Source organism: Salminus brasiliensis, chromosome 12, assembly GCF_030463535.1.
Source record: "Salminus brasiliensis chromosome 12, fSalBra1.hap2, whole genome shotgun sequence".
In the NCBI taxonomy this organism is placed as follows: Eukaryota; Metazoa; Chordata; class Actinopteri; order Characiformes; family Bryconidae; genus Salminus; species Salminus brasiliensis.
In genome coordinates, this window is record NC_132889.1 from 6448658 (window position 1) to 6473193 (window position 24536).

The 24536-nt window shown below is 43.2% G+C and overlaps 1 protein-coding gene across 3 annotated transcripts in view; it reads right to left on the minus strand.

Moving 5' to 3' along the window:
* Positions 1-1255: 1255 nt before the first annotated feature.
* Positions 1256-24536, minus strand: part of sgsm3 (small G protein signaling modulator 3) — a 33507-nt gene continuing 10226 nt past the window's right edge. For all 3 annotated transcript variants that reach the window (XM_072693754.1, XM_072693752.1, XM_072693753.1), the window contains 20 exons: positions 23631-23703; positions 22484-22569; positions 21350-21413; positions 20675-20886; positions 19819-19926; positions 18228-18371; positions 17879-18074; positions 16174-16319; positions 14394-14627; positions 13800-13982; positions 11500-11655; positions 10568-10622; positions 10426-10475; positions 9316-9468; positions 8924-8994; positions 7832-7880; positions 7651-7736; positions 6454-6576; positions 5946-6006; positions 1256-3488 (listed from right to left, as the gene is read on the minus strand). In XM_072693754.1, coding sequence (XP_072549855.1) covers positions 3405-3488; positions 5946-6006; positions 6454-6576; positions 7651-7736; positions 7832-7880; positions 8924-8994; positions 9316-9468; positions 10426-10475; positions 10568-10622; positions 11500-11655; positions 13800-13982; positions 14394-14627; positions 16174-16319; positions 17879-18074; positions 18228-18371; positions 19819-19926; positions 20675-20886; positions 21350-21413; positions 22484-22569; positions 23631-23637 — 2268 coding nt within the window. In that variant the 5' untranslated portion in view covers positions 23638-23703 and the 3' untranslated portion in view covers positions 1256-3404. The remainder of the gene's footprint in view (positions 3489-5945; positions 6007-6453; positions 6577-7650; positions 7737-7831; positions 7881-8923; positions 8995-9315; positions 9469-10425; positions 10476-10567; positions 10623-11499; positions 11656-13799; positions 13983-14393; positions 14628-16173; positions 16320-17878; positions 18075-18227; positions 18372-19818; positions 19927-20674; positions 20887-21349; positions 21414-22483; positions 22570-23630; positions 23704-24536) is intronic.

Sequence of the window (24536 nt, forward strand, 5' to 3'; positions counted from 1 at the left end):
GCTTTTCGTCTGTTTGCTAGTTTTCCCATGGTAATCTGATCTGCAGGTTTCAGGCTGGGACTGGGCTGTTTTCCCAGCTACAGGTAAGTCGGGCCCTTGTTCATACTGCCCTCCTTTTGCAGTCTCTTTCGCATACAGACACGACATGTCAGAATATTTGTGGACACCCCTTCTAGTGAACACATTCAACTACTTTTAAGTTGACACACACACACTTCTTCTCTAGTCCCCATAGAGAAGTACTGTCTGGAGCAGACAAACATGGACCTAGTGGCACCATGCTGTTGCCAGACATGGGCTTGACTGGGTAGGAAGCCCCCCAGCGTTAAGATAAGTACTTTAGGGATGATCACCACCCTCATCCAACATCCTTGCCTCACTGAGGCTCATCGCTGAATGCAATCAAATCCTAACAGTAACGCACTTTAATACCCTTTTTTTTCCAGAAGAAACAATTAATGAGCATGTGTCCCAATACTTTGGTCAAAAACACCTGTTAAGATGCACTTTATAGTTTTGGCCACTAGATGCCACTGTTGTTTATTTATTAATGATTTATTTTCTACCTGAATGGGAAGGCCAATTACCCAATCTCCGATCATGTGAACTCCCCCTATCACCAGCAATGTCCCAACGCTAAGAGGACAAAGACTAGCACACGTCTAAAAGCGCTACCCTTCTATTAGCAGCAAATTAAAAATACAAAATAAATGCTCTCCACAGTGCAGGTGTAGAATGTCCTGAGCCTGCAGGTAGAAGAGGCGCTGTTGTGCCGCCATCACCACCCACGTGGTGTAGTGTTCCGTCCATGCCAGTTGCTCTGTGATGTGAACACCCAGAAACTTGACGCTGCTGACCCTCTTCAGAGTGGTCCCATTAGATAGGGGTGTGCACTTTGTCCTGCTTTCTGAGGTCCACCATCAGCTCCTTGGTCTTGCTGACATTTAGAAATATGCTATTTCGCAAACCTCCCCTCTGCAGGCTGCCTCGTCAGCTTTGGAGATCAGGTCCACAATTTTCGTGTCATCACCAAATTATTGAGGACATTGGGAGAGTACAGGACATTGGTACAGGGAGTACAGCAGTGGGCTGAGCAGGCCTTGAGGGCCAGTGAGGAGGATGTAGTGCTGCCCATCCTTACTACCTGCGGTCAGGACGTTGTGTAAAAGTAGACATTATTGGTATGACCCACGGTGACGGTGCAACAGCAACCAGAACATGCTAGCATGTCAGGTAAAGAGACAACAACAGAAGATTCTCATGTAGAGGTTTATTTAACGTATGCATTGTTCTCCATTTATACACAAGGTGAGAACCATCCAAAGCCCCCCAAACAGTGCCCATGACCCTGTGTGGCAGAACTTTGGTTCAGGGAAGGGGGAGGCGTTCCTCAGGAAAATGCACCCAAAATCAATTTGGAAGAAAGCAACAGCAGCAGCAGCAGCAGCAGCAGCAGCAGCAGCTGGAGTGTGGATCTAGTACCAGCTCTAGTACCAGACATAACTGGTATTCAGTGGAATGTAATAAATAGGGATCATACACTCACTGGCCACTTTACTAGAAACCCCTCCGGTGTCGCTCCACCATTGCTGCTGTGCAGTTAGAGACCATAACCAAACATAGTTTGTGCTGGTCATCCTCTACTGGCGGTTCCTAGTTCTTGTTCTAGAGAGAGTTCTCCAATATCCAGCCCGGTTGCCAACAATTTCCTTGCTCAAGCAAGACCAAGGTTTGGCAGGAGCATCAGAAGCATGGAAACCCCAATCCCGAAGCGTGCTGGATATCGGCTTTCTAGGACATATGAACTAACATTCTAGCCCTGCATCAGTGGTCTGTCCCTGACCACAGTGCCATTCTTGGCTGTATACTTTTTGGGCGGAGGACCTTGCTAAGATTGGAGAGCAAAGGAGGGTGGGTGCGGCACAGTAGATACCTTGCACACCAAAGACAAAGCCCTGGAACAACGTAATTTTATGCTAAAATCTGGTAAACTGTGGCCGTGTGGTCGAGGGGACTGACAAACTGCAGCGACGGGTGGTCTACTTCTGTAACTTACAATCGGGAGGCGGAGCACATGAAGTGTTCAACAGGCGTAAGTACAAGTAGGGGTTTATAATAAAGTGGACAATCACAGTTGGACACAAACCCATAACCCCAAATCACACTCTTAAAAAGGGTCAATCAACTTCTTTAAACCTCACAGCAGTGCTCCTCCAAAATCTAGTAAAGGTCTTTTTTTTCCTGGACATTAGAGACAGTTACTCCAACAAAAGCAGGATGAACCCTTTTTAATGGCCTTGACTTTGAAAGAAACAATGAACGAGCAGGTGTCCCAATACTTCTGTCCATATAGTGTGTCAAAAATGTCAAGGCTGTACTTAGTGTAACTTTAATGAACTCATTTTAAAAATAATAACAAGAAGGAAATAAAGGAACAAAAAAAAACATTACTTTTAATATAAGAATAGATTTTAATTCCAAGTCATTTTGGATCATCTGTTGGTCCATGAAATGTTGACAAGAGGACGAGGGGCACCAGCCGACCCAAAAAAAAAAAAAGAATACAATGGCGACACAATTCTGGTTCTACTCACTACGTCCACCACCAGCTATATTTTTTTTGGTCGTTGTTTTTCAGCTTCTTTAGGCCTACAGGTAATACGGAAGGAAAGTGCAGAGCAAAGCCGGCGGGATGTTGTTGTTGGTCGTTAATACAATCCATCTAAACACTCTTACAGGATCTTTAAAACAGGCTCTTGAAAAGTGGTCCGACAACCGTGAAAGGTGACTGAACACAAAGCGTATAATTCAAACCATATATACACACACGCACTATATACAGTGTTCCTGGTGCGAATCCGAACAACCCAAAAAGAGGTAAATGTGCAAAGAACCAAGGCAAGCACTGGCCACTGGGCTAATCCTACGCAAACACTGGTAGGACTGCTATCTAAGGAGCCGACCAAACTAGGTGTGTGTGTGTGTAGATGTCTGTGGGGAGGTGTATGTATATCCACAGGAGTGTAGAAACTGTATAAACTCATTCATCGCTCTAGGCATGCCCTTAATAGTGCCGTCCCGGCCAACCCTGCGCATCCTGGGTAGAGGAATTTCAAACTCTGACAGAACTCTGTGAAGGTGATTTTGGAGATTTTTATGCATTTTGAAGCAGTGTGTGCGTGTATGTGTGTGTGTGCGCTCCTGAAGTGTTTAAGTCAACGGCAGTCATGCGAGCACACATGGAAGTGGCCACTGGTGGTATCTACACACTCAAATACTCACTATTTCAACATTACCATGGAAAGCGTCTCACTCAATCATTTTCTTTTTAGCCCTGGGTAAAATGAGTGAGTGTGTGTAGCAACTGGTGTGTAACCTCACATGCTGTGGGCTCTAACTAGGGTCTACCCATCGATGTCCCAGCTGAAGAGGTGATGTTTCACCAGCATGTCCTGAACACCCTCTTTCAGAGGCCTTTGCTCTTTTTCCTATAGAAAGAAACAGAGAGAGAGTATGAATGAATGAATGTTCGCTCTTCAATGCAGCCATAGCAGGCTCTGTCCACTTAAGGCTCAGCGATATGGCAAATAATTTACATCACGAAGCTTCAGAACATTTTCATGGTTCATGATCAGCATCACAATACTTGGTTTATTATACTTAGATATGTATAAAGGTATGTGAACCCTTCAGAATAGATTTTTTGGACAGATCTAGACCTTTTCTAGATGTCTACATGGCTTAGATGCTTTACTTATTTACAAGGTCTACCCTTTGTTGATGGTTCTACATACAATCACCAAGCACCGTATTAAGAAGACCTACTCAGCCAATACTGTGGCAGAATGCAATGCATACAATCCTGCAGGTAACAGGTAATGTTCACATCAACCATGGAAACTCAGATCTCTGTGATTCTGAGAGTGGCCTGATTGTTGGGATCAGAAGTGGTGGTTTGAGTATTTCTAGAACTGCTGATCATCTGGGATTTTCAGCACAATCGTCTCAAAGGGTGTCATTTTTTTCTCAGAATGGCGTAGTAAAGAAAAATCATCCAGTGAGCAGAGAATAAGGTCAGCAGAGAATAGCTAGACTGGTTCAAGCTGACAGAAGGGCTCCAGTAACTCCAATAACCACTCTGTACAACTGTGGTGAGCAGGAAAGCACCTGACGATGAGCTACAACACCAGAAGGTTCCAGACCACATCAGATTCCGATACTGTCTGCCAAGAACAGAAAGTGGAGGCTGCAGTGGGTCTCCAGTGCATTGGGCGCACCAAGACTGGAAACTTGATGAATTTTGATATCTGCTGAGGCACAACGGTGATGGGGTCAGAATTAGGTGGCGACAGTGTGAATCCAAGGACTCAAGTGTCCAGACTGGTGGTGGTGTTATGGTGCGGGTGGGGTGCCCCTCGTCTGCCAATCAATCACTGCTTGAATGCCAAGCCTGTTTGATTACTGCTGCTGACCATGCTGACTACTCATCATCTAACTCATCAAAAAAGGCATGAACAGGTCGACTGGTTTCATGAACATGGCAAGGAGTTCTTCAGTGTTCTTCAGTGGCCTTCCCAGTCACCCAGACCTGAATCTAGAACAACACCTTTGGGATGAGGTAAACATGAAATCTGCAGCATGAAGGTGCTCATGAAATGACGGATATAGCAAAGGGAGGCCTTACCCAGTATTAGTATGGTCTTCCTAATAAACTGCTTGGTGAACAGAGCCTTTTAACCAACAATGGTTCCACCATCATTACGAGTCAAACAGCAATCCTACAGTCCACTTTGATTTAAGCCATGACGACCAGTGCACCCGATCATGACAACTAATGGTGGTTTGCTCCATCAGTCAAGCAACGGACCCAAGACACGGTACTGCGACAAAGCCCTTCATTCAACCCAGGCAAGCCAGCTAAGCTAAATAAGCCCCATTGCCTCACAATGCGGATAGCAACCATGGCAGAATGCAGTGCGTTTAGCTAAAGGTCACTATGGAAAGCCTTCTGCTAATGGAGGCGTTTTTGCCTTGACATTTAAAGTTGCCGTTCTCAGGTTTCCCCAGCGGACAATGCTGATAATGTGCTGTCCACATCCCAGCAAGCTTTTCCAGTTTAATGTGTGCTGATCCACATTCCATAGGATCTTTGAAGAGGAGAACCATTCATTATGCATATCTGGTTTTCTAAGGACAAACTACTCTCTTAAAAAAAAAAAAAAAAAAAAAAAAAAAAAAAGGTGCTACAGATGGTTCTTTGAGCGATGCTAGGGAAGGACCTCTTTGTAATGGAGATGTTAGTGTGAAGAACCCTTTAAAAGGTCTAATGAACCTTTGCTCAATGTAAAGGATCTTTACCAGCTTCAAAAGGTTCTTCTGTGATTCTGGAACCAAAATTGGTTCTTTATCACCTTTATATATTTATTTATTCCTTTGTTGGTCAAAAGTTTTCCCTTTTCTTCCAATTTGGTACTGCCAATTAACCCACCCATTCATAGCCCCCCCTAGCACACAGTTAATCTACAGTAGCAGTGCTAGCCAATATATAATCTATACCATGATATGGACATACCTTATTTTAAATATTTTTTATCATCAATCAATCAACTATCAATATTGGTCAGCACTACTGCAGCGCACACAGAAGAAGCTGATATAAGGTACAGCAACCGACCCAAAAGCTACAGCCACTACCACCACGGTTACTATGGCAGCGAGTTACTGAGGAGCAGGCTAACTGGTTGCCAGAGTTACCTAGAGGTCCCAACTAAAGAGGTGATGTTGCACCAAGACATCCACCACTTCTGATTTCAGATAGGGTGACTTCTGGAACAGCAGACACACACACACACACACACACACACACACAAATACACATTATTCTGCGTCCGTGTGTGTTTGTGTGTGTAAAGGACAGAGAGTGTAGACAGGTCAAAACAACTCACCTCTTTTTTGGCAGGCAGTTCACAGTCTTGTGAGAGACTGAAGGCAAACTTGGAGAGAACTCTGAAACAGAATAAACACACATGCAAAGATAAAGTAGTGGAGTTGTGCAGGTTATCGCTTTAAAGGTCACTTTGTAGCAGGTTAAAATCACACACACTGCAAAAGAAAAACAATCTGTGTTGCATATGTAACACTTTATTGGAATGCTCCATTGTAGATGCTTTGTGGATGCTCACCTGCCTTTCAACTAACATTCAACTAAATGTAAACATGCAACTTAACTTTTAGGGTTAGGAGTCAGGGTTGATTCAAGCATAAGGGTAAGGTGAGTTTGCAGTTCAACTGAAAAGGCATTAAGTTGGACATCAGGTGAGCATGTGCGAAACATCTATAAAAGACCATCCAAGTAAAGTGATACCCTTTTTTAAACCCTTTTCTCATCAAAATTGTGACCACTAACAGTAACCCATGCTGAAAAGGAGATATTACTGATATGAGGGTCTTCACCTGAGCTCACACTTGATCTGCACCCAGCCGGGGCTGCGCAGGAATGACCAGGGCTGGTACCACTTCTCTACTGCATTTATACTGGAGCACAGCACCTCCAGCCACAGGTGCAGGACCTGCTCACTGCAGAAGATTCACACACACACACAGGATATCAGAAATCTGGTTGTGCCACACTGACAAGGAGTCATTTATTTTCAATGCGAGCCAGCAACACCTTGCGGCGTTCAGCAGCAAAAGGAGGGCGAATTCAGCAATGCACTCAATCTGAGCTTTGCAGCGACACACGGTGGTGACTACCAATCAGAAAACAGGATCTCACATCCCTTAAAAAAACGCTCCAATGACTTTGGTTCCTACTGAAGATTTGTTCTTTTCAGAAAATGGAGACTCATCATCATTGCTGCGTCTCGACAGAATAATGGTTTCGGGAAGGGTTCGGTATTTATACTCTCCTGCTACCTGTGTCAGACCAGCCGCCAACCCTCTTGCTATTAGCCTATCGACTATGCTGAAGTTTACATTGACTATTTGCTTCTTCTACTACTACTACTATTATTATTATTACCACCATTAACCATCATCATTACTTTCCTATTTTACCGTCTCTATTATGCGCTTATACTAACCGCTTGTCTGGTGCATGCCACAGTTCAAAAGGCAGTGCTCACACTTACTGCAAATAGAGCAGATCACACCAGGGTTCCTATTCATCAAACCACAGCTGACGAATACAAGTATAAAAGACACCCTACATTAGCACAACTGAGCAGAGGAACAGTCTTACATGGTGGTTTGGTGAGGTTTATCAATAATTTTGAAGTAGTTTCGAACTGAGGAGGATGGATCCCCCTTTGTGAGTCTTGGTTCCTCCCAGGGTCTCTTCCTACAGCTCTGAGGGAGCTTTACCTGCCACTGTCGGCTTTGGCTGCTAACTGTTTTTTTATTTTTATGTTTTGTTATTTTGAATCTTTGAAATTCACATCACCTGGTGTTTCCTGAAAATGACAGGGAACAATGAAAAACAAGCGAAAGCACCATAACAAATTAATTAAAGACTGAGCACCTCCCTCGATGGAAATAACATGAGGATCACTTTTAGACATCGCCCAGCTCTTGCATGTGCGTGTGTGAAGCATCAGTAAGCAGTATGAAGACGGATGAAAGGAAAAATCACACAAGAAAGGAAAAGCTTACTTCAGTCCAACACATATGAGAGAGCGGAACTTGACGTCCATCTGAGCGTGAGCGGAGTCGTGGCTCATGTTGACAGACTGCACGGCCTGAGGAGACAGACAGGAGGGAAAGGTTTCATTATGCAGCGTGATACTCATTATGGGACGTGACTGAGATGCATTAGTGAGAATTTGTTACTCACTCTGTACAGAAGTTCCTCAGGGGTGAGCACCTTTCCATCTTCATCTAACCTGCAGTGAGAGAAATCCATTAAACTCCTTTATAAAAATATAAATAAATCATAATAAATGAATAAATAAATAGAGCCTTTATGCTGGTTCTCCTTCAATTCCTTGCTCTCATAACTACCGAACTTATATGCTAGTATATAATAAGTAGAAGTTACTAAGGAGTACAGTATATGGACAAAAGTATTGGGACACCCGTTTCTTGATTTTGGAAGAAGCAATGAAGGGTATTAGAAAAGAGATTATCCGGCTTATGTTGGACTGTCTACGGTCCAAGAAAAGTGTTCTTGATTTTGGGCCACTGTTGTAAAGATCTGACTGCATCTGTGTCAGCAATGGGTGCTCAGACTTAAAGCAGCTGAACACATTCATTAGAAGGCGTGTCCAGAAACATTTGGAAACATAGTGCACTACTGAAAGGAGCGCAATAAGCCAAAAAAAGTGGGAAATGCTAGACTAAAAATGCTGGATTTAAAGTTACGTGAACAAAAACAAACTATACAGGAAAAGTATACGGACACACCTGCATATCAGCCGCATAACATCCCACTTTGCAGCACTATTACGCTTTCACACTAGGTCACAGTGTGCAAAAACGATGAACTAGATGTCCAAATGTTTGTGGATACCCCTTCCAAAGAATGCATTCAGCTACTCCAAGTTGCAAGTACCGCCAATAGAATAGGACTCTCTGGAGCAAGTAAACATGAACCTACTGGCACCATGCCTCCTAATGCCAGGCGTGGGCTAGAGGGGTATAAAGCCCCCCCCCCAGCATTGAGCTGTGGAGCAGTGGAACGGTGTTCTCTGGAATGATGGTTGGTGCTCCATCCAATACGTTTGGGATGCGGTGGGGTGTTAATCACCATCAGCCTGACCTCACTAACGCTCTTGACGCTGAGTGAAATCAAAACCTCACAGCAAAATCAGTCACAAAAGGATGGATCAACAGCCAGTTGGAATGACAAGGAGATGAGCTAGAAGGCTGGCTTAATTGTCTGTTGGGACGCTCTGTAAAAACACTGTCAGTTCTGAATGTGACTCACCTGTACGTCTTGCACAGGACCAGTCTGGAGTAGACAGAGTTAAAGTCCCTCTCCACCTCCCTGCTGGCTGCCTGTAACCAGCAAATACAGATTACTTAACAATAGTACAGCTTCAGCAGAGTCTCCCGAGGTGTCTCAAGTTCTGAAGCGTCTATTCAATGCCAGGCCACCTCCTTGAAAAGCACTTGAATGAACTCATTAAAATCTCTTATTTCTGTAAGGTCTATTTTTCTACCTCTGGGCTCCAGGGTTCTGCAGACTAATCTTTTTGCACTATAGATATAAGGTCTATGTGGGCAACAAAGCATGGTTGTAAGCGGTTGCTCTGTACGTACACACATATTCTATGTAAATATAGTAGTGGAGGAGATGTGAATGTCTAGCCACGGTACCTCTTCAATAAAGAGCCAGGGGTGGCAGGGTCCTCCAAGTATGGAGGGCTTCTTCAGGCCGTGCTGGAAAATAGCTTTCAGTGCTGGACACAACGTCCCCCGGACCAAATCCGTTATGGCCTCTGTCACAGAGTCGTCTCCTGCCAGGGAATACTGACACGAGCACACAGAACCATCGCTGTAATTAAAAACCTACGGTGCAGAAATGCAGCCAACAACCACTCTGCTCTTCTACCGGTACTAAAGCTCAGGAGTGGGCAATTCAATGATGAATATCATCAACCCTGGTTGCTAGGTTGTTGCTATGGTATTCTGGTGGTCGGTAGGATGTTGCAATGCAGTTGCTATGGTATTACAGGTGGTAGGTGTTGCTAAGTGGGTGCCATGATATTGCTAGGTGTTCCTAGGTGGTTGCTAGAGCAGTTGCTCAGATCTTTCAGATGGCTGCTATGATGGTGGCTATGGTATTTTAGGTGCTTACCAAGCTTGATATGATGTGTTTGGTGGTTGCTCAGGTATTCTATGTGGTTGCTATGGTAGTTGCCCAGATATTTCAGGTGGTTGCTATGACGGTGGCTATGGTATTTCCAGTGATGGCACTTTAGGTGGCTGCAGTGGCAGTTGCTATGGTATATTTATATTTTAGGTGCTTGCCAATGTGTGGCTAAATGGGTGAGATGGTGTTGCTACGGTGTGTCTTGGTGGTTACTCAGGTGTTCCATGTGGTTGCTATGGCAGTTGCTTAGATATTTCAGGTGGTTGCTATGACAGTGGTTGCTGCAGCAATTGTTATGGTATATTTTAGGTGCTTGCCCAGGTGCTGCCAAGTCAGTGACATGGTGTTGCTATGATGTCTCTTGGTGGTTACTCAGATATGTCAGGTGGTCGTGAAGACGGTGATGGTACTTTAGGTGGTTGCTGTGGCAGTTGCTATGGTGCCTGTCAAGGTGCTGCTAAGTGGGTGACATGGTGTTGCTACGGTGTGTCTTGGTGGCTGCTCAGGTGTTCTGTGTGGTTGCTGTGGCAGTTGCTAAATTGTTAGTCGCAGGTGGTTGCATGCCTTTGTAAAGCACTACCATACAAATAATTTAAGACGAGGTCTTCACCAACCTCTTTACTCCGTTCATCCAGGACTTCAACAAATTTAGCTGGAAACCAACCTGAACAGAAGGATTGAAGATCAGCAGGTTTACAAGTACGAAAAGTGGTGTTTTCACTCCGAAACCAAAAGCTTGCAGTGAATAGCTCTCACCCCTCAGCCCATTCAGCTCTCCTACCCAACAGTGCTCATCCTTCTGTGAAATTATCTAGAAGAGAGCACAGAGACGGGACGATGAGTTGAGAACACAGTGTGAGATCTGAGAGTGAGGCACACTGTGGGTTTACAAATGAAGCATTAGAATAATAAATATATAACAATCCACAAATGATGCAGTCAGGAGGCACTAATCTGAAGCTAAACTCAATCACTATGGATTATGATCATTTTTTTAAATACAAACAACTGCTGTTTTGGTAGGAGGGATGGGAACTGGCAAACACCACAGAGGGAAAGAAAGACCAAAAATCGAACGGGGAAAAAAAACTTGTTCTGATGTTACTGTAGTCTGCTTTGCACTACGGTGAAGCGGGACAGTAAGGCAGAACCCATCCGCTAGTTATTTTAGACTGAACGTGACCCATACGTGTCAAGCAGTTTTGGCTTGTCTTTACAAGATGTTGCTTGTGTTGGTTTGGGTCAATTTCCAGCTGGAAAAAAAAAAAAATCTCTGTACAATGTGACTACTGTAAACCAGACTAGCCTCCCTAGCACAACAGCATGATGTCAATGCTTCAGCATCTCAACAGAGAGCATCCAGTCAGTCACTGGTTTAAAAAGGAGAGTATTAATTAATATAGACGCGACTTGTCAAGAGGCGTGTTTACTTCGTCCAGAGAGAAAGGGGCTTAGGTTGTACTTCCAGGGCTTTAAGTGTGTTTTTAAAAGTCATTGTTAATTATGTTTTTTTTTTTAGCATTTCTCAAAATATCTTAGGACATTCATTTACAATCTGTCACTGCATCTACTGTTAGATACTATTGTACATACAAGCATACATAGCATACATACAAATAAGTGACCGTAGCTAACCATAACCGCAGAACAAATGCTACGGTTATGCTCATTTTCGGCTGTAGCCTTACCGTGATGATGTCATTCTTCCGAAAGCCCAGTTCATCATCATCGTGCCGCTCAAAATCCAGCAGGGCCTTAGCCCTCCTCCTGCGATTCCGCGAAACAACAAGGAAGTTCTCGTGGTCTCGCTGGTGGCTCTCCATAGAGTAATCTGGAGTCAGGTCCTAGGGGTCGGAAACACAACAGTGCTTCATTATTTACTATTCAAACTGTACTCGATGTTCACTAGGTGATGCTGTAAGTTCCAGTCCATTATACGAAGAGGAACGGAGTGGAAGATAAAATTGTGTGCTCTGATCATCAGTGTTTTTCTGGAATGTTTCCTATGTGCTATACGATCTGCTACCCTAAAGGGTCTCATCTGGCGTGTGGTAGCTTTAGCTGATGCTTGCTTTAAGAATCATCTCTGTGCTACGATGCTTTTGGAAAAGCCACCCACACATCCACCCTCAAATACCCCCCTACTAATTTATTTCAAAAGCTAACAGCCGCCTGTGCTGACCGGTGCTGGGATTTTAAACCAGTGATCCTCGGATCCAAAGCCTTATTGCTTATTACATAGAATCAGAACTGATTCACTCTCTTTACCTTCTTGAAGTTAATGACTGCCCACTTATACAGTCTGACCTGTTGGAAGACTGGGCTCCCCTGCCATCTGCGTCAGACCAGCTGCACACCCAGCAGACTGACCACCAGGCTCCCCTGCCATCTGCGTCAGACCAGCTGACCACCCAGCAGACTGACCGCCAGGCTCCCCTGCCATCTGCATTAGAATAGCTGCCTACCCAGCAGACTGACCGCCAGGCTCAGCACACCCACTACGATATGCTTATTTTGCCCACCTGAGCAGCAGAACAGTCTTATGCAGTGGTATGATGACTTAAGCAATACTTTATAAATAGTTCTGACCAGAGGAGGATGGGTCCCCCTTGTGGGTCTTGGTTCTTCCCAAGGTTTCTTCCTCCAGCTCTGAGGGAGTCACCCCTGCCACTTTGGCGTTTGGCTGCTCACTGGGGGTTTTAGGGTTTGTATGTTTTGTTGACCACTTGTCCTCTTACTGATGACCTTGTCAGTTGTAAAAAGCGCTATACAAATAAATCTGATTTGATTAGATTAGCCTTAGTCTGCTGGACCACTCAGAGCCCCCCCACTTACATCTCTGTTAGAAAAAAAAATGTTTCAATCAATAAAACCAATCAAAGAATCAAAAACACTTCCGCAGCCTTTTTATTTTAGGAGTGTATTTGGGCCCAGTTTCTTAAAAGCATCTCAGAGTCTTGATCATCTTGGTAGAGGGAGTGTTTAATGTGACGCTTGCTCCAGACTAAAAAAATTAGTAATGGTAAATATGTCGTGATGTTATATTTTGGCCACGTTACCCACTTGATCAACTCTGTAGAGAACGAGAGAGGGAGGGAGTGAGTGAGTAAAGTGACATTAGCAAAATTTCACTGGCTGCAAAACGGACAGTAATGATGTGTCTGTGGGCGTATCTCTGGCAGCTGCCTAGCAGTCTAGTCAATTATGAAACCTACACGTTATGTTTAAAGCTGGGGGAGGGGGAGGGTCATATTTGGTGACTCATCTGCACTGACGCTTTGTGGTGACTCACACTGCTGCAGTGGCCAGGGTGCCGCCTGACAGCCGAACCTAGAGCTGGAGGCTGGTGCATTATAAATAAAGAATTCAGTGATTCACTGATTCGGTGTGCTGACTACAAATGACTCACAAACACAAGTGCGTTCTATACCCTTCAGCAGACGATGACGACACCATCCTTTAAAAGCTTGGAATCACTTATACTGAAACATTAAAACCACTGACAGGTGAAGTGTATAGCACTGATCACCTGGTTACAATGGCCCCTGTCAAGGGGCGGGGACTACATATTCGCCTATATTCATAGGATGCCCCTTTGTGGATCAGAATTAGGGCGAATCCAGGATTTTTTTAATGGATCAGGTATCAGCTATTTTAAGGCCATGGTGTTGTAGCAGAGCACCCTCAAGACCAGCAGGGGTGTTTCTGAAGAACTTAGAGGTGCACAGCTGTACTCCCCTGCTTGCCTAATAATATATATATATATATATATATATATATATATATATATATATATATATATATATATATATATATATATATATATTTATTTATTTATTTATTTATTTATAGCACCCTATAAATATTCTGGAACCGATCATACCAGTATCATCCTCTAAAAGGAACTGCAACCAAACTGGTCTAAAAAACATCCCAAACCTAAGAGCGATCGCTAGAGTGGCGTAGTGTTGGGTGTGGGTGGACTGACCATGCTGCAATGTCGTGGGTCCAGGCAGTGGAAATGTTCTGCTGTGCGGGTGATTGCCTCTCGCAGTGCAGCAACCAGCTCTGTCTGTTTGATGTTTTTGGCCTTCAGTGCTTCGGCCTCGTCCTCCCCGAACAGCAGCGAGCTCAGAGTGGACTTCCTACGCAGGCTTTGTCTGCGAACCACCTGCGTATTCACAGTTACGTTCCTTCATTAGAAACATACTGTAGGCAACACATAACATGGAGGTTTAAAGAACACACCTTTTTATCTCCTAAAGCCACACATTTAGTGTGCAGCATGTGTTTCTTCACTTTTTGCAGAGGCTATAAGGCTATTGTGGCTAAAAATCAAGCTTATAAAGCTTATAAACCCCTACTAGTATTGTGTGCCTGAATGCATTCCTTAGAAGGGGTGTCGACAAATATTTGGACAAATAATATGTATGTATAATATGGTTGTTGTTTTTTTGGGTTTTTTTTACAGGTTTATTTACCACCCTGTTATTTTACATCTGAAGGAGCCACTTAACATATCACTGTCTACGCTATGTACATGTATATATACATATTGTATATGCATTCATTCAGTAATTGCCTTATTAAGGTTGGTGTTCAGTGTATGCGAGTTGTTGGAGTTGAGTTGGGCCTGCTCGGCCAGGATGTAGGCCAGGTGTTTGCGTCTGTGGGAGTCCAGCGTATCCTGAGAGAGTGTACCAGCCAGTCTGACTGCTTCCCCTAGCACAGCCGCCCCGTCCTCCAGCTGACTGGGCAGATCAGACAGTGTGTTGAAAATGGACGCTGAATTCTCTGATGACACCAGCTCCTCTTCCTGCAAAGAGAATAAGAAGAGAATTTAAGGTTATTAAGCGTTAGATCAAGTTCCAAAAAAGTTTATGAAATTAAATAAAAAACCCTAATAAAACTAATATGGATGTGCTGCAAAGAACGTAAGTGAACCCTTTAGAATTCCCTGGAGTTCTGCATTACTAACAAAATGTGGTCACAAACTGGCAAACCAACTAAACTAATAACACAGGCAACTGTACTGTTCACTAATTTCATTGAACGCATCGAGTAAACACCCAGTGTGTAGGCTAGAAAAAGTAAGTGAATCTCTGTTTTAGTTTAATTGACAAAAGATGAGATTGGAAGTGTGGGTTTCCCAGGCACTTTTACAGTTACTGACAGATCTGTTCTTGACAAGAAAAGACTGGTTAGGGAGAACAATGCAACTTTCAACCATATTTGTGTCTCCTGAACGACAACTCCAATATAGGGATAAAGACTCTACAGAGTAAAGTATAGTTTTCTGGATTTACTGCAGCTAAAAAGGCAATCCTACAAAACTGGATTACCCCTCGACTTCACTTGGAATCATTCCGCATTGTTAACTTACTTAACATAGCAAAACGTGAATGTACAGCTGCGTGAGTTGACCATGCTAAGCACAGGACTGTTGAAACATGGCAAATCTTTGTGTTACATGTTATGGTATATGGTATATGTTAAATATGGACAACCCTTATTTAATTTTGTGATGTTGCACCTATGATCATTGTAACTGATCACCAAAAAAAGATTAACCCTAAAAGATGTTATAGAGACGCACAACACTGGAAAACAACACTGGAAAAGCTACAACAGCATTTCTAAAATTGTACATCAATACACTGTTAGACAAAGTGTAGCTAGTTTAAGCTGTCTTTCTCTTTTCTCTCCTTTCCCTGCCTTTATCCATCCCTCCCTCTCTCCCTCCCTGTCGACAGGGGCATATAGGTAAAAATTTAAAGCCCTCTGCAGTTTTTTTAATTGGAATTTTTCATGACATTTCATACAATTCTGAAGCAGCCCGGCAGTAATATGGAGCGGGAACTTAGCAACTGATTGTGTGTCATTACTTTAGTAAGATTGTGCTTGTCCATAAATGGGACTCAAATCATATTCAGGCCACATTTTATTAATAGGAATCAATGCAGAAATGCATTGTATGAAATATAAAAGCAAGCAATCAATAAAAGTCACTATTAATCTTTCTGCTTTGCTCTTTGTAAAGTATTTTCCAAGCTATAAAGCCCTACTTGAACCACCAAACTAAAGCACGTGTGGCCTTGGCAGATAAAGACGCATTGTTTTTCATTTTCCAAGGCACTGCCCAGGGGTCTTCTAAATATATGCACTGCCAATGTGGCCTTGAGAGGGTGAGAAGTCCCTAATACAGATACAGACATAGACAGCGCAAAACAAATATGAATAAATAAAAAAAAAATATATATATATAAAAACAATTACTCATTACTTTTCCACTTAACAGACTGAAACTGGTCAAACCCAGATGCTATATAGAAGCCAATGACAGGAGTGCAGTGAAGGCTCACCTTGATTTTGAGCATGCCCAGCGTAACCTGGAAAAGCACAATAGATCCGTCGTAGAAAAGCAGATCCCAGATGCGCAGCAGGATTCGGATGTCCACCACACTGGCGAAGGAGGTGAGGAACCAGTGAAGGGTGATCAGGGACAATTCTGTAGTGAAAAGGAACATAATGAAATGCTTTAAAATAAAGACTGAAGTAGTGTGGTTAGGCCAGCTTTGATAGCCAATGTTAGAACTAACATTCTTCTGTTCTTCGCTGGTCGTTGTGGGCCACTGTTCTGTTGAAACACCAGATTGTGTCCAATTGTGTCCAAGTCTCAACCGTCCAGCTGATGGTTTGAGGTTATGCTGAGGAATTCTGAGGTAGTCCACCAGTTCCAGCACTTGCAGCAAAACAGCCACAGAGCATAATACTACCACCACCATGCTTAACAACTGTACTGTATATTCCATGCTTATACAGATACTGTACTTCTCAAAACATACGCCCGGTCATTGTGGACAAACAACAAGGTTTTCGCCTGATCTGACCATAAAACATTGCTCCAGAAGGATTTTTTTTCTTCAAACTTATTTCACCATCTGCAAACTAACCTCCGTGCTGAATATGAAGATTATAAAAAACTTTGGGAGTCCGCTGCCCACAACAAGCCAAAAACAGCCAAGGACCTATTGGACCGTAATCTGTGACCATCGGATTCTGTGCCCTCAATGGTTTAAAAGTTTCTGAGATTCTTACTTGTGTGCAGATTATGTGACTGTACAGTTTCTGGGTGACAAAATGTGCCGCTGTCAGAAAGTATGACCCGTTTATACTTCTATAAGAAACAGTGCAGTCCCGTAATTTACAGTTTAAGTAAAATAGATTTTGAATGGGTTAAGATGTGTAAACATACATAAAGTATATTTATAAAACTTAAAACCTTTAAAAATGATAATAAATAACATGAACTATAAATATAATGTAATATAAATATAGTATATTCATATTAAATTACAATATAAAAGTGGCAAGACGTTAGTAATGTCAGTAACACTTGCATCGTTGTTGTTTGCATTAATTTTACTCAAATGCTTCAGTTTTAAGTAAATAAATAAAGTAGAGCAAGCTAGTGCGATGCAAAACTTACGAACACATTTTGATGGATGAAAAGTATAATCTAATTATCGTCTAAATATCGCAGAATCCCATAAATCATCAAGATATCATTTTTTGTCAATATCGCACACCCCTATCTCAGGTTCATGGCAGGCCTCTGTCTTGGTGGTTTTTGGTTTGTCCCTAATGATCCCATGCCAATGGTGACCGTTTGGGTCTTCTTCCAGACCTTGGTAAAGTGGCTACACCTTCCAATTACTTATCCACTTACACACATGCTGATCAATCCAAGAATCCAAGAAGCTACCAGTTGTAGCCAATCATGAGCACTAGTAGGAAGTTAAGAGGACTTGGCAGAGTAAAAGACATATTTTTGAACTTCCAACACCACAGAGTTAATCATCAAGTGGGTCTATGTATATTTTTGACCCAGTTCTGATTTCAGAAAGTCCAGGACATCATACAATTTCAACTAATCGGTGTCTGATTCAGGCAAATGACATTAAATTGAGCAATGGTTTAGTGTGAATTGATAAATCACAGAAAAAATGAATCATTTACATGATCTTTCATCCTGGTCCACTATTCATGTGCGACCGTCCCTCTTACCAATGTCATGCTCCTGCAGCAGTCGGTCCAGGCGGGGCAGGTACTGTACTATAAGCTGGCAAAGAACGCGCTGGTCTGTTTGCACACCCAGCAAAGTGGAGGAGAAGTAGGATGGAGGCAGTAGGTCCTCAATCAGTGCACACATCATCCACAGAGCATCCTCCTCCTCCAGAAACAACAGCAAGCACGACACCACCTGGATCAGGAGTGACCAGAGACAGCAGTTAAAAGTGATAAACTGCTGCTACAGGCAAGATCAGATTTTGAGGAGAAATCCAAAGAGAAAGCTCCACAAGACAAACAGTTCTATAAAGAATACTGAAAAGAGGGTTTGTAGAGAAAATCTCACCATGCCTGTTCCTTGGCAATAGCCAATGTCCGGGTAGAGCCACGCCAGCCCTCTCAGTACCCGCCTGAGCCTGGGCACACCAACACTCATCAGTGTGCTGAAACATGCGTTAGTGGGCATGGTCCTCAAAAGATCCTTCTCTATCTGAGGGAATAAAATGAAGCACAATCAAGACAATGAACATTAAAGAAGCAGTATGGGGATCATAATGTATTTTTTAAGGTAAAAACAATATATGTGCTCAATATGATCATTAATTAATCAGGATTCAATTTGTAGTTTTCATTCACACTCTTGTCACAAATAATATAGTGCAGCCACGTGAAAAAGATGATGCTGCAGTATAATTATGTACAGTGGCAAGAAGATTTAGCTGAACCCTTTTGGAATTCCCTACAACAGTGAATACTGATTAGATGTGGTCTACAAAAACATTGCTGAAGATCTGAGTGAAAATTCAGGACTGTTGCTGCAGCTCTTAGGAGTGGGCGTCCTGTTAATATCTCTCCATGAGCACAACGGGCAACCCTGAAAGAGGTGAGAAAGAACCCAAGAGTAACAGCAAACCGCAAAACCAACAGTTTATGTGTCCACTACTAGAAAACACTGATCAAGATTGGTGTTCATGGAAGGACACCATTGGAAAAGCTGCTGCTGCCCCCTCCTGCCCCCTCCTGCCCCCCAAAAAACCCACAAAACTTCAGTTTGGGGCTGATTTGCTGCCTCAGGACTTGGATATCTTGCAAACATTGAGGAAACAATGAATTCAAAGGTGTATCAAAAGAGTATAAGGGCAGCAGTCCATGACCTCAAGCTGAAGAAACACAACAACATCACAATGCAACAAGACAATGACTCAAAGCACACAAGCAAGTCAACAAAAGAATGAAAAAGTCACATTTTGTTAATAATCAATACAGAAACAGATTCACTTAGGGTCTGTTTACACCTAGAATATTTTTTTGTATTCGGATAGTAAACCTGATTCGTTTTACACTTGTCATTTAAATGCGACCCCAATGAGAACCATTTCCGGTATACTTCCCATAAGCAACAGTTTCTCATCAGACTTGCCCTGCTCTGGGAGACTGTGAACAGTTTAGAGGTACAGTGAGGGTTCTTCTGAAACGCTACTTTCTCGTAACAGCTCCATCAGACAATACGACGGACTATTTAAACCGCAAGGGAACAGACTCTGTAATACCGCCCTCATCTAAATTTCCAATATTTCTTTACCCTTATTAAAAGTTTTGGGCTTCTTCCCTTTTTACTTTGCAAAACTGTTCTACAAAAGCAACAGAACACCCGAGGCAATGTGTTATGGCTAATAAAATCATAGCTGTGATGATCCACTGTGACCAAATTACAACTTGATGATACCATAAAGCATCACTTCACATGTTTTATTGCTTTAAAAAGGCTGCGAGAAAAAAACAGCATGACCTGAAGTGTTTTCACAACGCAGAACCCAACAGTGTACTCATTATCCACACCCATTACGACCAGGGTTTACATGTGTTTGTGTCTCTGTGTCTGTCTGTGTGTCTGTGTGAGAGATTGTGTACGCAAGTGCATGAGAGATCAACAGTACCTGTTTGGCTGCGGTAGTGTCATCGTTTGAGCTGTTTTTGATGATTTCTCTGTAAGAAATCTCTGAAGTTCTCTTCTTCTGCAGGGCTCCCGACAGGCGCATCCATAACTAACAGATGGAGATAAAGAAAAAACAAACACAAACAGATCATTACAGAAAAGCCCATCAGCTATTTTTCTGTGATCATGAGCATCAAACCGTGTTCTTATGTACTAGGATTCAAAGCTTGGTATTGCAAGCATCTGTCAAGCATGAAAACGGTTGCCATAGAGAAATTACATGAGCATATGACATGGAGCGGCCCGATTGCCCATAATAAGCTGCAAGCATTGTCAAATCCCTCTTGGATCACAAGCCAGGTAGGTATACTGATGAAAAGGTGAGGCCTAAGCTGATTAGCTGGTTACACCCTATAGATCCACAACAATCCTGTGGATTCCTGCCGATTTCCAGAGAAACGTGTTATTTCTACAAACTGCATTAATGTTTAAGAGTCGGTGGTGGGCAAAACTGCCTCCCCAGTGGCAGACCAGGGTTCAAATCCTAGGCCACACCAATAAGACTCCTAAGACCCTACCTGTGAAATGTTGCCACTACCACACACCACTTTCTGTTTTCTGCAGCGGTGGCAGACCTACACTGCCCTAGCCCCCCTCGCTAGAGCGATAGAAAGACTGGGTTGGGAGTCATTGCATGTCTCCACATCTTGTATCCATCATTTTAATTTAATTAATTTAATTAAATTAAAAGCCCTCTACTCATTCTGAAGCAGAGTGCCCCACCAACTCCGCCTCTTGGCCTCCACCTCCTCACAAAACACAACAGTAGCAGTAACTGTACACAAACAGGTACACACCTGTGGTCTCATGCTGTGTGGTATGCCTCCCAGTACCAGGGATCGGAGTCGCTCGGAGCGCGGCAGGCTCGGAGAAATTTTATCCCAGGTGAGGTCTCCCACTGTGTGGTTGTGGGTAAATTCCAGGTGGGCCTGCCAGCGCAGCCTCTGCTGAGGGTCTTCTCTCTGCGGAGCACCCTCACCCCGGAGCCACTCCCGGGACTCCACACCATCTGTAAAAGCACACAGTGGTAGATGCTTAATGATCCCTGTAAATACGTGTGTCTAATGCCTTTAGAGTATTGATCTGAAGGTGATGACCCAACAGCATCAACAGTCGTAGTGATCGTAGCCATGACGTTACTATACTATGCTACATAAAATGTTAGGTGGCTGCTAGGGGGTAGCTAAATGGTGGATAAGTGGTTACTGTGGTGTTGCTGGGCGGTTGGTATACCTGGTAATTGCTATTGTGTCATTGTGTCTCATGTCATGTTTGCTATGTTTTTGCTAGATGGTTACTTCAGTATCCCAGGTGGTGGATATAGAGTAACTAGGTAGTTGCTAGATGGCTGCTGTGGTACTCCATGTGGTTGTGGTTGGAAACCAATCAAAATATTATAATAATGACCACCATAGGAGTATTTGACTGCAATCAGATGTGCAGCTTTAAAGTCTTCATAGTCTCACACCTACCTTCATTGTCGATCCTGAACCCAAACTCATCATACTGAGGCTCTGTTTCCATATTCTGGTCTTTCTGCAAGGGATCAATAAGAAAACACAGCAATGAATGAAAATATGATCACACCAGCCAATGTAGATATTTAAGTTGTCAAGTGGTCTGATGTATAAACAGAAGTATGTGTCTTATTGGCACTGGGGGGTTGGGGTGAGAAATGCTCAGATGTGGTTTTATGCCTATTTACCGCCCTGTTATTTTTCTTCTTCTAGAGTGAAACACACTGGGGGATTTTCAACGCAAAGTACGACAAGTTCGGACTGGTGTACTTGGGAGTGCGGATTTGGCAAGTTCGACTCCCAGGTACAAACTCCCAAGGACAGGAGAACATGTACTTGGCTAGATGTGAACTTTTGAATGGAGCAGAAATTGGGCAACAACTGATGATAACCGACAAGAATGCACTGAGAATCGGCCAGTGATTTTTCTTTTGTGGCGGGCTTGTGGGCTAGTTCCTGAGTCCTAGCTGAGGGAACTGTAGCTAGCTGGCTGGGTTAGCCTTTAGCCTTTTTGTCCCTCCTCAGTTTCCAGCAAGACAGTACCTCGGCTTCTACGCACCACAACATGATCCCCCAGCTTTCTCCAGTCCGGCTGTCTCCAAATGATGCTTTGCACAATTGGCCTAGCGCTAGTGTTTAACCTTTTTAGTCTCACTTCTATATTCTTGCACTTCTCCTTGAAAAAGACTTTTGCTAGTGGGCTGGATGTATGTAAAATGTAAATATTACAAAACAAGACTGCTTCTGTATTTTTATTTATTTTTTTTAATTTTTTCTTAAATAAAAAGTCACCACTAGGGCCAAGAGACCACTAGGGCCCTATTCTGAGTTCTTACCGGAATTTGTAGACTCCTTCATCAAACCTAGCATTGTGTACCGATAATAATCACAGCAGATTTTAATAATCATTTGGAAGCACGCAATCCACTGAGAACAATATCTGGCAAGTACCACAGCTTGTAAATGCTTTTTGTAGCCAGCAAAGAGTCTCTCTATTCTTCTATGGGGGATTTTCAGTTCTTCTGCACCATTTCTTCATCAAACATGCCTCTGTGTGTGTGTGTGCATGTGTGTGTGCACGCATATTACCTGGCAGTACTTGGCCAGGATGTCCTGGGGCCACATACTGGGTGTGAGAGCTGAAAAGGGCCCCCCAGGGGTCGGAGTGTAGCTACCTGTAAATTGGTAAATTGGAAAGAGGTGAGACCGAACACGTGTGAAGAACGATGATCATTTTAATTAGAATTGATTTACAATCTAGTTACTTATTCTAAGACTTTAGTCAGTAATTACTATAAATAATTCAGCAGCTCAGTAGCTACTGCAAAATACTCAACAGTGTCTTCAAAATACAGAACACTCGGCAGATACTACGAAAAACTCAGCAACTACTACAAAATACAAAATACTCTGCAGCTTCTCTGAAATCCTCGGCAGCTGCCTCGAAATACGCCATCCTCGGCAGCTGCCTCGAAATACGCCATCCTCGGCAGCTGCCTCGAAATACGCAATCCTCGGCAGCTGCCTCGAAATACGCAATCCTCGGCAGCTGCCTCGAAATACGCAATCCTCGGCAGCTGCCTCGAAATACGCAATCCTCTGCAGCTACCTCGAAATACTCAATCCTCTGCAGCTACCTCGAAATACCCATCCTCTGCAGCTACCTCGAAATACTCAATCCTCTGCAGCTACCTCGAAATACTCAATCCTCTGCAGCTACCTCGAAATACAAAATCCTCGGCAGCTACCTCGAAATACAAAATCCTCCACAACTACCTCCAAATACGAAATCCTCCGCAGCTACCTCCAAATACGAAATCCTCCGCAGCTACCTCCAAATACGAAATCCTCCGCAGCTACCTCCAAATACGAAATCCTCCGCAGCTACCTCCAAATACGAAATCCTCCGCAGCTACTACTAAATACTTGAAATAAACAGATGAATGGAGTATACTTCAATTGCCTAGTTTAAATTGGAAAATTTACTGTTACAGATGAAATAAATCAATAATTCAGTAATTCAGATTCCATAGCAATGTGAATCGCATTTTAAATATGAGTGCATGCTCGCTTAGAAACTACTGCAGAGCATCCAACAATAAAGACAGCACAGAGCTTCTTCTATACAGTGATAGCAAACTGTAGAATTCTGATCCATTTTATTACAGCCAACATAAACCGCAGGGCGTTTCAGTCTTTTTGTTTGGCAAATATTGCAAAAGTTTAAGAAGAGTACCTGACATGCTGGCAGAAGCTGTAGAGCGTTCAGGGTTTGGTCAGAGGAGCCGGACTGTAGGTTTCTTCCAGCTCTGCAGAAGAGAGGAGGACAGAAAAAAAAAAATCAAAGAAAGTCAAAGGGAGTTCCACTGACCCACATCACAGATAACACAATCTTACACAAAGAGCTAAATAGGTTAACCAACAGCAAACAAACAGACACACAACTGAGACTGTGCTCTTCTGGTAGAGCCTGAAGGCTGAGAAGAATCTCCACTGCACTGCACAGCACTGTCCCTCAGCTCCTCAACACCAGCAGCAAAAATTGAGAAACTTCTTAACTCTGAACTCTGATCCGTGTAGTTACCATGACAACAGTATTCAGAACTGTAGCTGCTACAGAAGCGAATTATCTTATCCTAATTCCAGATAAGTTAAGAATTACAAGACTTTGACAAAATTCCTTTCAGGAACTTCGGGATAACCCCCGCTGGAGTCTCAAGCTTTCATTTGTACTGCTGGGGTAGGTTCACAATACGGGCTTAACGGTACATCATGGTACACCTCTGAGCGTGGTACGACGGATCTGATCGCAATCCGATCACAGTGCATCTTGGGGGGGGTGTTACATCTTGGTTTTCATGAAATCTGAACGAGATCCAATCAACAAAAATGCATGTTAATGCCAGGCGTAAACAGACACTAATACTTTTAAATCATGACAAAGCAGCAGAGTTACAGTGGCATGCAAACGCTTGGGAACTCCCGGTCAAAATGTCTGAACGCTGTGAACAGCTAAGCAAATAAGCCATTAGGAAAGGCCAGGGGATGAAAAATTCAAAGCTTTATAAACACTCAAATGGTACAAATCCTCAAACCCTGTACCATCAGTCAGCAGTCATTGGCTCCTCTAAGCAGCTGCCTA